Genomic DNA, 16,816 nt, shown 5'->3' with positions numbered 1-16,816 from the left:
CCTACTTCAGAGCTGTGCGAGGGGAGGAACAGGGACTTGCACGCGAAAGCGCTCGGCCGGCCGCCGCAGCGCTGAGCTGGGAACCCGAACAGCACCTGCGGGAAGAGCCGGCTCCTCGCCGCGCGGCCCACGCCGGGCGGGCCCGACGACGCTGCCGCGCCGGCTGCTCACGTGACCCCGGCGGCGCGCCGACTGCGCCTGCGTGGGGGCTCCCGGAAGTGGCCGGACCCAAAGCCCCGGCGGAGATCCCGTCCGTCGGCTAGTTGGTCCGCCCGCCCGCTCGCCCGCCTCTCGTCACCGCCCCGCGGTCTCTGCGGCCCGAACAGCGGCCGAGGTGCTCGCCATGGCGACGTTCATCTCGGTACAGCTGAAGAAGACTTCGGAGGTGGACCTGGCCAAGCCGCTGGTGAAGTTCATCCAGCAGACGTACCCGAGCGGCGGCGAGGAGCAGGCCCAGTACTGCCGCGCGGCGGAGGAGCTCAGCAAGCTGCGCCGGGCCGCGCTCGGACGCCCGCTGGACAAGCACGAGGGCGCGCTCGAGACGCTCCTGAGGTGGGTGGGCCTCGGGCCGGCGGCGGGAAGGTGGTCCGGCCCGGCTGCCCCGCGGCTTCCTGCGCCTTTCCGGGGCCTCCCTCGCCCCCGCGGCCGGAGCCGGAGCCGGAGCCGCCCCGCGCCGCCCCGCGCCGCCCCGCCCCGGCCGGCGTAGGTGTGGCCCGCATTCCTTCCCGGTGGGCGGGAGCGGCCGGCGGGCCCTGCTCCCCTCTTCCCGCTCCGCGGCTCCCCGGGCCGCTCCCCTACCGGCCCCGCACGCCGCAGCGCCGCAGCCCCCGGTCGGCTGGGGCTCGGCCACCGTCCACCCGGGTCGCACGGTCGGCCCCGACTGCACCCTCTGGCCACATCTTCCTCGAAGGAATTCTCACTCTTTGGGGTCTTCGGGACTCCACCCTACCCCCATTTTTGCATCACCGCGAAAACTTTCTTGGCCAGGTTGAGCTTTCGTAATAATACTCGTTGCTTGAAGGAGTGGGGTTTGGGGCCCTGGAACGAACGTCTAGTACTTACTACATTTCTTTTAATTTGAGATGAGCGGTCTTCTTAGATTCATCATGATCGAATGACGGAAAATCACAAAGGTTAGGAGCTACAATTATTTGAAATTAAGCTTCAGTGACAGAGTGTTCAAGATCGGTTGTTTAAAATCCGTTTGTTCACAAGCAGGTATGCACCTGGAGTGGATTTGTTACCTTAACAAAAACGGACGCCTACGAACTCCTGCTGTATTTTACGAGGGTTCCGTTTGTGGTACTTTTAGGATAGGACGACGACATTCTTCTAGTACTTTTTTTGTAAAAAACTTCCTTTTGCCTACTTGGTAGTGTGTCTCATTTCCTATGTGGAACATGTTCTGCTTGTTTCACAGGGAAACAGCTGTATTAGGATGCAAAGAGAAGCCCAACTAGTTTGTTCTCGTGTCTGAAAAGTCTAGGAATATTGCTTCTTTAGCTTTAAACATCACTGGAGATCATCTTGCATCCCTGATGATTCCCTCAGTATAGGTGAGCTTTGTCCCTGTTTTGGAGACATGCCCCCTCGCAGCTCTACTGTAATTACCGTGGTCTGGAATACTCAGGATCTTAAATAGGACAGTGCTTTTCTCATCTCTGGCAAAAGTCCATGGGAGGGGACGCCTGGGTGGCTCAGCGGTTGAGTATCTGCCTTCGGTTCAGGTCGTGATCGCGGGGTCCTGGGATCGAGTCCCGCATCGGGCTCGCTGCATGGAGCCTGCTTCTATGGTCTCTGCCTTTCTCTGTCTTTCATGAATGAATAAATAAAATCTTAAAAAAAAAAAAAGTCCGTGGGAGGTCTCTGATTGGATTGGCTTGTGCCCATTTATGATAATGGGAAATAGGGGAAATAGGCTAATTTAATTGCTCTTGCCTGAGTCACGTTGCTGGTTTAATTTTTCCATCCCACATGGATCAGAGCAGTATTAATGTGGATTGGGAAAGGGCTGGTTCCCCAAAAGGAGTATATTGACTAGACTGCTCAGAGAGATTGTGACCCTTTGGTGTCATTTTTAAAGATGTGACTGTTGGTTGCAAAGATCATTAGTTTGGTACTTCGTTTGAACACTTTGTTAAGGTAACCTAGGAATTCTTAGCCATTTTTTAGAACTAACATACTTTAAGAAAATCTCCAAAGTGATTTTTATGTAGACAAAATAATATTCAATGAGAGTTTTCTACCACTAGTATTAAAAAGCATGACGGCGCTATGACATTGTGATAACAGTCTTGTTAAGTAGATTAAATTTGGCCCTAACTCTTAAGGAGCTTGGAGTTTTCAGAGACAATTGGTGCACAATTTTAAGGCTAAAAGAAAAGAGGGGATGGCGGTTTCAATAGGATTTTGCTGTGAACCTTAAAATCGTCACTCATTTGTTCAGTCCTTATTCTTTTCTCAGGCATAAATGTGAGAACTATTCCTAGGTACTAGGGCTGTTGTGGAGATAGTGTCTTTGAAACTAACCATGTGTCATCAGTCACCTCTGTATTATCCTTTTCTAGCCCATTCATTTAACAACTATGTATTTTTTTCATTTCTTGCCCTTCTAGTGTGTTAGGATAAGCTAATAGATAGGCTACATTCTGTTAAATTTTAACACGAAAGTGTGTATAAAATTTCCTTGAGCATGTATGCTATAAAAATGAAACAGTTGTGAGACAGTCACGCAAGAAGAATATCTTTATTTTTTGAAATTTTGTTATTTTTATTTTTAAAAAATTTTATTAATTAATTTGAGAGAGAGAGAATGAAACCTTGAGAGAGCATGAGCAAGGGGGGAGGGGTAGAGAGAGAGAGAGGGAAGCAGACTCCTCGAGGAGCAGGGACCCTGATGCAGGACTTGATTCCAGGACCCTGGGATCATGACCTGAGCTGAAGGCAGATGCTTAACCCAATAACCCTAGGCACCCTCACATTTTATTTTATTTTATTTTTTTTTAATTTTATTTGTTTATTCATAGACACAGAGAGGCAGAGACATAGGCAGAGAGAGAAGAAGGCTCCATGTAGGGAGCCCAATGTGGGCTCCAGGATCACGCCCTAGGCCTGAAGGCAGACACTCAACCGCTGAGCCACCCAGGTGTTTTCAGAATTTGATTTTTTTTTAAAGTAGGCTCCACACCCAGCGTGGAGTTCAAACTCATGACCCTGAGATCAAGAGTTGCATACTTGGCAGCCAGGTGTCTCTGGAATCTCTAACTTTATTTTTATTTTTATTTTTTTAATTTTTTGAATCTTCAATAATTAATAATTATGTTTCGGCAATTGTGTAAACTGAATGTTAATTTACATTTTTTGAACTTGGTGAATTTTTTATTTTATTTTTTTAAAAAATAATTTATTTATTTATTAGAGCACATGTGCATGCAAGCTGGTAAAAGGGCAGAGGGATAGGGACAGGAAGAAAATGTTAGCAGACTTCCTGTTGAGCCAGCTGAGCATGGAGCCCAGAGCAGTGCTCATCCCATGACCCTGAGATCATGACCTGAGCTGAAATCAAGAGTTGGATGCCTAAGTGACTGAACCACCTAGGTGCTCCTAATTTAATGAACTTTTAATAAAATTTTTGAATCAGAAGGTTGGAGCTAATTTCTGAAGAATAGAAGCTAGCTTGATAAGTCCTGGTACCCAGCACAATATAGAGGTCCTGTGATGGACTTGTCTTTTTATTATTACTAACTCATAGAGATCTATTAAAATTTCCTAGAATATCCATTTGTACTTGTAAGTATGATATTGAGAATGGACATTATCTTTTACAAAGTTTATTTAACTAAAAATTGATAGAAGAGCCTTGGTAAACTTTAGGGTGATCAGAGGGAAACCATGCTGTTGTTTTTTTTTTTTTTGGGAAGGAAACTTCAGATATCAGTGCCTGTGTCTTTTGTGGCAGTTAGGTTTTTTTTTAGAGAAAGCTTCCAGTCTTCTATGAAAAAGCCTGGTTGTCAGCTTTCTGAAATTTGATCCAGGGGAATGGAGGTTGGGGATTTTAGCAATCATATATGCAGTCTTATACCACCTAGTTTAGTGTGATACTTGTATTAGGGTTGGATTTAGCTGCAAGTACGAGATCTTAAATTATCAGTGAGTTAAATAACGATTGTATTCTTGTGTAGAAAGCTGGAGGTAATTCTGGTTGTGGGGATGGTATAGTGGTTCTGTGAAGTTCATCAGGCTTGAGTGTCTTCCAGCTATCTGTTCTGTAAACCAAGAGTCGTTTTCAAGGCCCAGATATTAGTCATACCCAAGTTTCAGAAAGTAGGAAAGAAGAAGGGAGAAAGGAGGCAGAAGGCTCAGTTTCTGGAATATTTCCTGGAAACTGCCTCCAACACCCCACTCATATGTTATTGGCTGTTCATATATGTTCACATCTCCTAGAAGGATAGAAAAAGGAATTTTTATTAAGGGCAGTCATATACCCACCTGAAATCTGGGGTTCTATTAGTGAGGGAGGAGAGAGAATGATGCAGGCAGTTAGCACTCCAACCATAGCCTCTTGGTCTGCTTCTTCCCACCTTAGCTGTGCTAGATATCCCTAACATTTTCCTCAGAGGAGTGGAGCTGGGAGACTAAAGGTGTCTTTCAAAGATTTTCAGGCATACCTTCTCTTCCCAGACTCATGCTAGATTCTTTCCTTGAGTATCTCATGTTTCTTAATTTCTGGCTCCTCTGGCATGATTTGGTTTATATTTTGTTAGCACCCTCCCCTCTAGGCAGTCAGATTTTCTGCTTTCTCTCTCTCTGCTTCATTCATCCACTTCTCACCTTTTAGAAAATTTCCTGAAACCTCTTGTATACTATTGTGCTGTATCCCATTGTCTCTCCTCGTGAATTTACATTTTTTAAATATTTTATTCCTTTTTTAAATGGAGTTTTGGGAGGAAACAGAGAAGGATGTTTATTCAGATCTCCGGTTAACTGGAAGACAGTTAACAGGCTCTCCGCAGTGGTTTTATCAACTTGCATTCCCATCAGCAGGAATATGTGAATTTTTTATTCCTCCACATTTTTGCTGATACTTGCTAGTTAATAATTTAAATTATTGCTTTTTGTGAAATGATGGGTGAGAGATGGTATCTTGTTTTCGCTACATTGCCCAGATTTCTCTGAGGTAGAACATCTTATATTTACTGGTCACTTAGTTTCTTTTAATGTGAATGGTCTGTTCTTTTTCTTTGTGCATTTTCTGGGTTGCTTGTTTTTCTTTCCTTACTGATTTTTAGGAGCTTTTACATTTTCTGGTTATTTATTCTTTTTTTTTTTTTTTTAAGATTTTACTTATTCATGAGAGACACAGAGAGAGAGAGAGAGAGAGAGAGAGGCAGAGACACAGGCAGAGGGAGAAGCAGGCTCCATGGAGGGAGCCTGACATGGGACTCTATCCTTGGTCTCCAGGATCACGCCCTGAGCTGAAGGTGGCGCTAAACCACTGGGCCACCAGGCTGCCCTCTGGTTGTTTATCCTTTTCCCGTCATGTGTATTGTAAATATCCATATTTAAGTCTTGCTTCTTAATTGTTTTTATGATGTTGTTTGTCATACAGAAATGCTTGCGAAATGTTTTATTTTTATAATCAGTAGTTGTAATTTTTTCTTATTCCTAATGTGCATGTGTTACATGTGATTTTCCCCATTGGTCAAATTTGCTAAGGGCTTGGGCCCTATCTTTTTTTTTTTTTATTTTTTTTATTTATTTTTTTTTTATTTTTTTAAATTTTTTTATTTATTTATGATAGTCACAGAGAGAGAGAGAGGCAGAGACACAGGCAGAGGGAGGAGCAGGCTCCATGCACCGGGAGCCCGACGTGGGATTTGATCCCGGGTCTCCAGGATCGCGCCCTGGGCCAAAGGCAGGCGCCAAACCGCTGCGCCACCCAGGGATCCCTCTTTTTTTTTTTTTAAACAAAACAAAACAAAACAAAAAACAAAACAAATCGAGGGGCATCTGGGTGGCTCAGTTGGTTAACTGTCTGACTTCGATTTAGGTCATGATCTCAGGGTCCTGGGATAGAGCCTAGAGCCCGGCTCCCTGCTCCATGGGGACCCTGCTTGTCCCTCTGCCCCTCCCCTGGCTTGTCTTTCCTCCCTCTCTCTCAAATAAATAAATACAAACCTTAACCTAGTGTATGTTTTTTTGGTTTGTTTTCTGCGTTTGTTACTCATTTTTCTTTTTCCCCTTTTTGTATTGAATGATTATCTTTTCATCTTTTGTTTTTCTAATACCTTTTTTTTAAGGACTATATGCTTTTTCTCAGTCTTTTGGTTACATCCATAGGTTTTGATATTAGTATTTTCATTGACATTTTTAAAAAAAATTTTTATTTATTTATGATAGTCACACACACACACACACACACACACACAGAGGCAGAGACATAGGCAGAGGGAGAAGCAGGCTCCATGCACCGGGAGCCCGATGTGGGATTCGATCCCGGGTCTCCAGGATCGCGCCCTGGGCCAAAGGCACGTGCCAAACCGCTGCGCCACCCAGGGATCCCTTCATTGACATTTTTTTAAGAGTTTGTAGCTTTTGTTTTCCTTAACTCAAGAGTCATTTATGTAGGTTTTGTAAAAATTCTAAATTTGTTATTCTCTTGTGGGTTAATATTTAGTTTGTTGTGTTATGGTAATATTTTCATTTGTGATAAGTAAAGGTGATGGAATTAGTTTCAAAATTTCTGAATTCTTCTTTCAAGCACTAGTGTTTTATAGATCAGGAAAGAAAATATTGCTTTTCCATTTTACTTCACAACTGTTGCTTACATTCTGATTGTTAGTTTGGGGAGGAATATATTAAGATAATTTTTAGTGCTAATGACATTATTAGAAGTTTGTTATTCAAACTGTTTGGAGGAAATTAAGATATGTAATAGTTGGCCCTTCATCTCAAAAAGTATCTGTACTTGGCTGACCTTGATTTGGCTCAGTAATTTTATTCCATAGATGAATAAATATGGTTTCTTTCTTTCTTTTTTTTAAAGAGTTTATTAATTCGAGGGAGAGAATGAGTTTGTCTGCATGGTTGAGCTTGTACAGAAGCTTGTGTGAGCTAGGAGAGGGGCAGAAGGGGAGGGAGAAGGGAACAGAGAGAATCTCAAAACAGGCACTCACTGAGTGTGGAGCCCAGCTAGAGGCTTAGTCTCATGATCCTGAGATGGTGACCTGAGCCGAAACTATGAGTTGGAAGCTTAACCGAATGAGCCATCCAGTCTCCCCTGAATAGACATGATTTAAAGGAAGATTAAAAAAATCTGATTAGTTTTTCTGTGTTCTGACTTCTAACATTTGTTAAATAAAAAAGCTTCTTAGGACTGTCTTTATTCTGTGCAACCTTAAAGGAGAATCTTCTGCACACAGATTTACGGCCATATAGTTGACTTTGTGGCAGAATTAGACAAATATCCTGACCTCTTGACTCCCTGACTAGTTACTTTCTACTGTGCTGCAAAATGCTTTATTAATGATTCTTCATGTGATTAATTAGGTGACGAAAGATGTGTGAAAATGAGGTTCCAGAAGGATCTATTAACTCTAATACGTGGTCCAGCTCTTTGTATTCTCTTGTTCTCTCGGTAGTCAGTGGCGACTGGAGCTGTATAGGTTATGTGAATATGCATTGCAGTATCGCTTTGGCCACTGTGGATTGGTTGTTCTCAATCTTCACATGTTCCCCTTAAACTTCAAAACTAGAATTTCTTTCCTTTTTTTTTTTTTTAAAGATTATTTATTTATTTTAGAGAGCAAGAGCGCGCGCAAGTGATTGAACCTGTGCACACACACAAGTCAGGAGAGGGGCAGAGGGAGAGACTTTTCAAGCAGACTCTCAGCAGAGAGCCTAACATGGGCTTGATCCCATCACCCATGAGAATATGACTTGAGCTGAAACTAAGAGTTGAAGGCTCAACTGACTGAGCCACCTAGGTGCCCCTAAAACTAGAATTTCTAATGGGAGTTTGTTCTATACCTGCCCTTTGTATGTTCAAAAGGATGAATTCATTTCCTAGGTTTTTTTTTTTTTTTCCCCTGTGAGCTTTTAAAAATTGAGCTATGGATATTTGCTCTAAGGTGACTGAAGTTTATAAAGTTATTGGAGAATGTATAAAGGTACTGCTGAATAGTTGCAAAATAATAATCTATAGCTATCATTTATGTCACATATACATCAACACTATTTTAAGTACTTAGCATGTATTGTATAATCTTTTTCCACATGCTTAAATTCACTGATCTATTACCTCACATTAGGAAGGGTTTGGAGAGGTTATTCATAACTTACACATAGTCAAAACAGCTCTAAGTTGGTGGAGTTGGGATTCAAGCTCAGGGTCGTCTGACTTGCAAGCCCAAGCAAGTTTAGGGTTTTATAATTGATAAAAAAAATTACTTCTAAAATATTAAAGGTATGTTTGGGTTCTTTGTAGCATTATTTCCCATAACACTTCTCTTTTCTTTTCTTTTCTTTTCTTTTCCATTTTTAAAAAAGATTTTTACTTATTTATTCAAGAGAGACACAGAGAAAGAGAGGCAGAGACACAGGCACAGGCAGAGGGAGAAGCAGGCTTCATGAAGGGAGCCCAACGTGGGACTCCATCCAGGGTCTCCAGGATCACGCCAGGGCTAAAGGCTGCGCTAAACCACTGAGCCACTGGGACTGCCTCCTTTCCTTTCCTTCCCCCTTCCCCCTTCCCCCTTCCCCCTTCCCCTTTCCCCCTTCCCCCTTCCCCCTTCCCCCTTTCCCCCTTTCCCCCTTTCCCCCTTTCCCCCTTTCCCCCTTCCCCCTTTTCCCCCTTCCCCCCTTTCCCCCTTCCCCCCTTTCCCCCTTTCCCCCTTCCCTTCCCCCTCTGGTATAGGACCCTGGTTTGCTTTCTTCCTACTTTATTAGAGGTATAGCCTGAGCTAGAATCTGCTGATCTAGTAAATCATATTTAAATGATAGAGAGGTGGGTAGATTCTTTTGCTTCTGTTCTTGTTCCCTCTCTTGGAATTTTGAGACCTGAGATCAAGGTTGAATTACAAGGGGTGGTATGATGGAATTTTTTTAAGGAGTAGTTCATTGTATTTAGTGCTACTGTAGGAACAGCATTTTGCCTGTGGTAACTGCAGTTATCAATGGCTGCTTTCTTTGAAAAGCATTAGTTGGTCTCTCTTGGAGTTTACTCCATGTGAGTCAGATATTGTTGATTTCCAATGACTGCTGTCCCATAGTACTTTATTTTATACTTTTTAATATAAACTTTATAATAAGTTTTATATAAATTTTATAATTTTTGAGGATTCCATATAACTTCTGGTCACTCAAGTATAGGCTGTAAATGCACTGTTTTTCTACACAACTTAAGTTTTGAGAGTTGACCCCCAGAACTTTGAATAGAGTAGTTAAAAAAAATTTTGGACATTCTGTTGCCTTTCTCTTTTTTTCCTGATCCATTTGCAGAGAAAGTAGCTTCTTGCTTACTCTTTAGAACAGAAGTCAGCAAACTAAGGCCTGCCCAGCTGCCTGTTTTTGTATTGTCCACAGCCACTTCTCTAGTGGACTAGGGCTGTGAGCCTTGGAGACCTTGCTGGAGTGTTCCCTTCTGTTGGATCCCCTTTATTCCCAGCGCCTTCCTCCCTAGCCGCTGGTCACATCTCACTGCTGCCCAGGGTTTGCTTTGGTGCCACCTACACTTGGCAGTGAATGTAGAATCTCAGACTGGGAATTGGTGATTCAGCAAATTGCCTTGTCTCCAGCTGCTGAGCCAGCTGCCCAAGTTGAGATGACGGCTCTCTGGGAGAAGACAAGGGTGTGCTGGAATTTGGGTGTCACTAGGGCCAAGAGTGAAGCTGACTGTATTGGGACCCTCTTTACCAGACTGGATACTCTTCCTTTGGAAACGGCTCCAGCTAATGACAGTTGGACCTACTGTGCCCCCTAAGATGGCCTAACTTAGATAAAGAAGCTATAGGTCAGGCAGGACTTTTCTTTGTTGTTATATAAGAACCTACACATTATCCTTGGTTTTGCCTTTTGCTTGGCAAAGCCTGCAATAGCCCTTCTCAGAAAAAGTTTGTAAATCCCCACCCTATAGCCATATGGGCCTTCTTACTGTGCCATGCATACCCTCAGGCACACCGTTGCCTTCTAATGCCTCAGGCCCGTGGTACTTGCTATTCTGTCCTGGGCATTTTCTTTAGTAGCTCCTGTTCATTATCAAAACAGAATTTTGAGTTTTACTTTTCAGAGATAAGGAAAAAAGTTACTTTTTAAAAACTTTGCATTTTACTGATTTATTTGTTTGAGGCTTGCAATAAAATGGTGAGCAAAGAGACCCAGTCTCTACTCTTAGGGAGCTTAGAATCCTTTGAGAGAAAAGACATTTAACATAATTTTACAAGTAAATATATTACAAACTGTGATAAATTCTATGAAGGCAGAGTTCAGAGGCTTAAGAGATTATAAAGGGAGAGGGGAACTAATTTAAAACAGGAGTTAGAGTGACTGCCCTTATACTTTTTTCTATATATTTTTAAAGATTTCATCTTATTTACTAAAGATTTTATTTATTTATGAGAGAGTGTGGGCAGATACATATGAGTGGGGGAAGGGGCAGGGGCAGGGGAAGGGAATCTTTTAGGCAGGCTTCGTGCTGAGCAGGGAGCCTGATGCAAGGCTTGATCCCAAGACCCATGAGATCATGACCTGAGCCAAAACGAAGAGATACCCACTGAGCTACCTAGGCACCCCTGCCCTTATAACTTCTGCCACCACTGTAGAACACCCTGGTCCATGCTACCATCATCTTTTTTTTTTTTTTTTTAAGGTTTTATTTATTTATTTGCTAGAGAGTGTACAAGCAGGGGGGAGGAGCAGAGGGAGAAGCAGACGCCCCACTGAGCAGGGAGCCTGATGTGGGGCTCTGACACAGGGCTTGATCTTAGGAACCTGAGGTCATGATCTGGGCTGAAGTCAGATGCCCAACCAATTGAGTCACCCAGGCACCCCGCTACCATCATCTCTTGACTGGATTACAGTAATAGCTTCCTGACTGATCTCTCTTCTGCTCTTGCACAATTGCACATCAGTTTTGCACACAGCAGCCATGGATGATGACTCTGCGAAAATAGGTTAGCTCATGTTATTCTTTTGTCCAAACTCTCTGATGGTTCCTCTTCTTACTGTATATAGTAGAAGCCAAAGTCTTAGAGTTGTACTCAAGACTCATTACTACTTTGATTCCATCTCTTACTGTTTTCTCCTGCACTTGTTCTATGACCTTACTGGCCTGCTTGTCATGGCAGGATATTTTCAGTGATACTCCTGTCCCAGCTTCTTGGCACTTGATCTTCCATTGACTGGTAATGCTTTTATCTCACTTATCTACTTGCCTCATCACATCACCTCCTTCATGCTTTCTTTGTTATTTATGATGTTTTAGATTTTTACAAGTAACCACATATAGTGATTCAAGACCCCAGTCTCTTTTTTTTTTTTGATTTTATTTATTTATTAATGAGAGACAGAGGCAGAGGGAGAGGCAGGCTCCCTGTGAGGAGCCCGATGAGGGACTCAATCTTGGGAGCTCAGGATCACACCTTGAACCTAGGGCAGACACTCAACCACTGAGCCACCCAGGTATCCCAAGACCCCGGTTTTCTCATATCATCCCCTATAACACCTTGTCCTTCTTCCTTCTTTTTCTCTATAATCTATTTTATTTTTATTTATTTATTTTTTTGTTTCAAAGATTTACTCATTCGAGGGAGCTTGAATGTGAGCTGGTGGGGAGGGGCGGACGGAAAGAATCTCATGCAAAGAGAAAAACTTCTAGAGAAAAAAAGTTTTCAGAGAAAAAAATAGGTGAAGGCCCTAAGCCAGGAGTGAGCATAGATAGACTAATGACTAGAATGTGTAGTGAATATTCTCAGATGAGGCTGAATAGTTGAGTGATGGCTAGATAATTCCAGACTCTGTCAAAAATTTTGTATGTAATTTGAAGAATAATAGGAATCCATTAAAGAGTTTAAGTATTTAATATTTCAGTATTCATTTTTTTCCAGAGTTCATTTTTTTAAGTAGAAGAATACTCTCCTACATAACCATAGTACAACTTTCAAAATCAGGAAGTTAACATTGAATTGCCATTTAATCCATAAAACACATCCAGATTTTGCCAGTTCCCCCGATAATGTTGTTTACACGTGTGGTATCTAATCCAGGATCCTGCATTGCATTTAATTGGCTCTTTAGGGATCCCTGGGTGGCGCAGCGGTTTGGCGCCTGCCTTTGGCCCAGGGCGCGATCCTGGAGACCCGGGATTGAATCCCACGTCGGGCTCCCGGTGCATGGAGCCTGCTTCTCCCTCTGCCTGTGTCTCTGCCTCTCTCTCTCTCTCTCTCTCTCTCTCTCTGTGTGACTATCATAAATAAATAAAGAAAAAAAATTAAAAAAAAATAATTGGCTCTTTAGTGTCCTTCAGTCTGGAACAGTTTTGTTTTTCCTTGTTTTTCACAACCTTGACATTTTTAAAGTGTACAGGCTACTTTGTAGACTGTCCCTCAGTTAGGGTTTGTCTTATATTTTCTTGTCATTTTTGCATTTTTGGACAGTAGTACCACCAAAATGCAGCTCTTGTGTTTTCTTTTTGTTTTGGTGTCTTTCAGGAAGAACTTGATTTTGATTTGTCCTGTGCTGCTAATGTTTAACTTTATCACTTGGTCAAGATGATATCTGTCAGTTTTGACCTTACAGTTTTTTTTTTTTTTTAAGATTTTATTTATTTATTCAGAGAGAGGAGGGAGAGAGAGAGGCAGAGACACAGGCAGAGGGAGAAGCAGGCTCCATGCAGGGAGCCGACGTGGGACTTGATCCTGGGTCTCTAGGATCACACCTGGGCTGCAGGCGGTGCTAAACTGCTGCGCCACCTCGGCTGGCCATTGACCTTACAGTTAATAAGTATATTGATAATTAGTATTTCATGGGGAGATATTTTGAGTCTTTGTAATACCCTATTTCCATCAAACTTTTTTGCTTTAGCAGCCAGTGATGTATCTTACCTAAAACATATTATACTCTGAAAGGTGCCAACTGGCGATTTTATGGGTTATGATTTGTTTATTTAAAATTTTCTGGATTTGGCTAGCAGGGGCCTCTTAAAGCTAGTTCTTGTGTCTTTGACATGTTCTTTTTTTTTTAGTGCTTCCTTAACTCTGACACATAGCAAGATGCTTTAGGCTTGAATCTTGAATTTTCTTGGTCTCAGGAATAGAATCTGCCATTTTTTAAAGGAGTGTTAGCTCCTAAAGCAGAATATTACTCATCTGGGCTCTAGGTGTGCTTATTGCTGCTGAGGTATAACAGGGCTTCGAGGCCCTTTCAGTATATACGTTTAGGAAATACACTCACACACACATTTATACCTGTTTTTGTATTTCTTCACTATATTAAAAAATAAGTTCACACTGATATCTCCAATTCCAAGCAGAAGCGACAGAATTTATTCTAGCCATCTCTCTTCCCATGTTTGTAACTCCTTTCTCTGATAGAAACTTAGCTTACATTATCTTCAGTGTATTTACTTAATTGCTTAATTAAGTGTTTTCTGTTTGTAACCAAACTCATGGCCATGTCAGCCAAAAACTTGGTCTCAGATGTGCTGCCCCTCCCCCTGAAAAATTTGCCTCAACATAATAAGAGAAGAAGATAAGGGAAGGAGGAAAGATTACAGGCCAGTTAGAAGGCTTTTCCTTGGTTACTCGCAATCCCCCTTTGCTAGCTCAAAGGTCATCCTGATGAGAGAGAAGACTCCTTCATGTTTGATGATTATTCTGGCTGCTGTGTGGAGAACAGATTGAAAAGAATGAGAAGGAGCTCGTGGGTGGCTCAGTCAGTTAAATGTCTGCCTTCAGCTCAGGTCATGATCCCAGGGTTCTGGGATCGAGTTCTGCTTCGGGTTCCTAGCTCAGTGGGGAGTCTGCTTCTCCCTCAGCCTCTGCCCTGCTTCCCTCCACTTGTGCATGCCCTTTCTCTCTCTCTCAAATAAATAAAATCTTAAAACAAAAAATGAGAAAGGACTCAAAGAGACAAGGGAGGTTGGCTAGGAGACGTTTTGATTTAGTCTAATTCAAACGAGGATAGAAGGTTTTTTTTTTTTTTTAAGATTTTATTCATTTGAGAGAGAGAAGCGCGCATGGGGGGGGAGTGGGGGGGGTAGGGAGGAGCAAAGGCAGCAGGAGAAGTGACTTCCCACTGAGCAGAGAACCCGAAGCAGGGCTTGATTCTAAGACCCTGGCCTCATGACCTGAGGGAAGGCAGAGGGCCAACCAACTGAGTCACCCAGGTGCCCCCAAAGGTTTTTTTTTTTTTTAATCCAGTATAGTTAACATACAGTGTTAGTTTCAAGTATACAATATAGTGATTCAGCATTTCTGTACATTACTAAGTGCTCATCAAGATAAGTATATTCTTTTTTTTTTTTTTTTTTTGTAAAGATTTTATTCATTCATGAGAGACACAGAAAGAGAGAGAGGCAGAGGGATCCCTGGGTGGCGCAGTGGTTTAGCGCCTGCCTTTGGCCCAGGGCGCGATCCTGGAGACCCGGGATCGAATCCCACGTCAGGCTCCCGGTGCATGGAGCCTGCTTCTCCCTCTGCCTGTGTCTCTGCCTCTCTCTCTCTCTCTCTCTGTGACTATCATAAATAAATAAAAATTAAAAAAAAAAAAAAAAAGAGAGAGAGGCAGAGACATAGGCAGAGGGAGAAGCGGCTCCATGTAAGGAGCCTCATATGGGACTTGATCACGGACTCCTTGATCACTCCATATGCCAAAGGCAGGGGCTCAACCACTGAGCCACCCAGGCATCCCGATAAGTATATTCTTAATGGGGAAGAACTTAGAGCTTTTCTTTCCCCTATGGTCAGGAACGTGACAAGGATGGCCACTCTGACCACTTTTATTCAACACAGTATTAGAAGTCCTAGCCACAGCAGTCAACAACAACGAGATATAAAAGGCATTCCATCCCGTACACAAAAATCCCATTTACAATTGCATCAAAAATAATATGATATCTAGGAATAAACCTAAAGAGAAAAGAGATGAAGATCTGTACTCTGAATACTGATGAAAGAAATTGAAGACGACACAAAGAAATGGGAAGTTCATGGATTGGAAGAACAAGTATTGTTAAAAATATCTATACTGGGATGCCTGGTGGCTCAGTGATTGAGTGTCTGCCTTTGGTTCAGGACGTGGTACTGGAGTCCCAGGATCGAGTCCTATATTGGGTTCCCTGCATGGAGCCTACTTCTCCCTTTGCCTGTGTCTCTGCGTATCTCTCATGAATTAAAAAAAAAAAAAAAATCTATATTACCCAAAGCAATCTACACGTTTATTGTAGTTCTTATCAAAAATATCAACAGCAAAAAAAAAAAAAAAAAAAAAAAAAATATCAACAGCATTTTTCACAGAACTAGAACAAACCTAAAGTTTGTATGGAACCACAAAAGACCCAGAATAGCCAAAGCAATCTTGAAAAAGAAAAACTAAGGTGCCTGGGTAGATCAGTTGGTTAAACATCTGCCTTCGGCTCAGGTTGTGATCTGGGAGTCCTGGGATTGAGCCCCGGGTAAGGCTGTCTGCTCCCTTAGCAGCAGAGAGTCTACTTCTCTTTCTCTGTCTGCCCTTTCCCCTGTTTATGTGTGCTCGTTCGCTTTCTTTCTCTCTCTCTCTCTCTCTCAAATAAACATGAAATCTTATGCTAGAGGCATCATAATTCTGGACTTCATGTTCTATTACAAAGCTGTAATAATCCAAACAGTCTGGTACTGGCACAGAATAGATACATAGATCAATTGAACAGAATAGAAAACCCAGAAATGAACCCACAATTATATGGTCAGTTAATCTTCGACAAAGTAGGCGAGAATATCAGTTGGTAAAAAGTCTCTTCAGCAATTGATGTTTGGGAAACTGTACCACTTTCTTAAACCATACACAAAAATAAATTCAAAATGGATTAAAGGGGAGATGCCTGGGTGGCCCAGTTGGTTGAGCATCCGACTCTTGGTTTCACCTTGGGTGGTGATCTTGGGGTCATGAGATCGAGCCCTGCATTGGGCTCTGCATTCAGCTTAGAATCTGCTTGGGATTCTTTCTCTCTATCCTTGCTCCTCCCCTCCGCATTCTCTCTCTCTCAAATTGGTAAATCTTTTTTTTTTTTTTTTTTAAATGTATTTTTATGTTTGAGAGAGTGAGTGCACATGAGAGCACAAGCAGTAGGGAGAGTGGTAGAGGGAGAAGCAAACTCTTTGCTGAGCCAGGGAGTCTGATCTGGGACTCTATTTCAGGACCCGGGATCATGACCTGAGCCAAAGGCAAGTGCTCAACTGACTGAGCCACTCAGGCGCCCTGGGTAAAGAAATCTTAAAAAAAAAAAATGAATTAAGGACCTAAATGTGGGCCTGAAACCATAAAAATCCTAGAAGAGAACATAGGCTAACTTCTCTGACAGTTAGCAATTTTTTTCTAGATGTGTCTTCTGAGGCACAAGGGAAGCAAAAGTAAAATTAATCATTAGGACTACATAAAAATAAAAAGGTTTTGCACAATAAAGGAAACAATCTATAAAACTCAAAGATAATCGATGGAATGGGAGAAGATACTTGTAAATGATCTATCCAGTGCAGGATTAGTGTGCAAAATGTATAAAGAATTTATAAATCTTAACACCCCCAAAATAATTCAGTTAAAAAATGGGCAAAAGACATGATGCACA

At 42.4% G+C, this 16,816-nt stretch overlaps 1 protein-coding gene across 2 annotated transcripts in view; it reads left to right on the top strand.

Annotated features, from left to right (window-relative positions):
• The first annotated feature begins 229 nt into the window (after window positions 1-229).
• Window positions 230-16,816, top strand: part of PDCD6IP (programmed cell death 6 interacting protein) — an 88,571-nt gene continuing 71,984 nt past the window's right edge. Inside the window, exon 1 of one of the 2 annotated variants that reach the window (XM_077865916.1) lies at window positions 230-552. In XM_077865916.1, coding sequence (XP_077722042.1) covers window positions 344-552 — 209 coding nt within the window. In that variant the 5' untranslated portion in view covers window positions 230-343. The remainder of the gene's footprint in view (window positions 553-16,816) is intronic. The other variant, XM_077865917.1, reaches the window with a different exon arrangement.

Source organism: Canis aureus, chromosome 22 (genome assembly GCF_053574225.1).
Source record: "Canis aureus isolate CA01 chromosome 22, VMU_Caureus_v.1.0, whole genome shotgun sequence".
In the NCBI taxonomy this organism is placed as follows: domain Eukaryota; kingdom Metazoa; phylum Chordata; class Mammalia; order Carnivora; family Canidae; genus Canis; species Canis aureus.
Note: the sequence above shows the minus strand (reverse complement) of the source record. Positions and strands in the feature narration are given on the sequence as shown.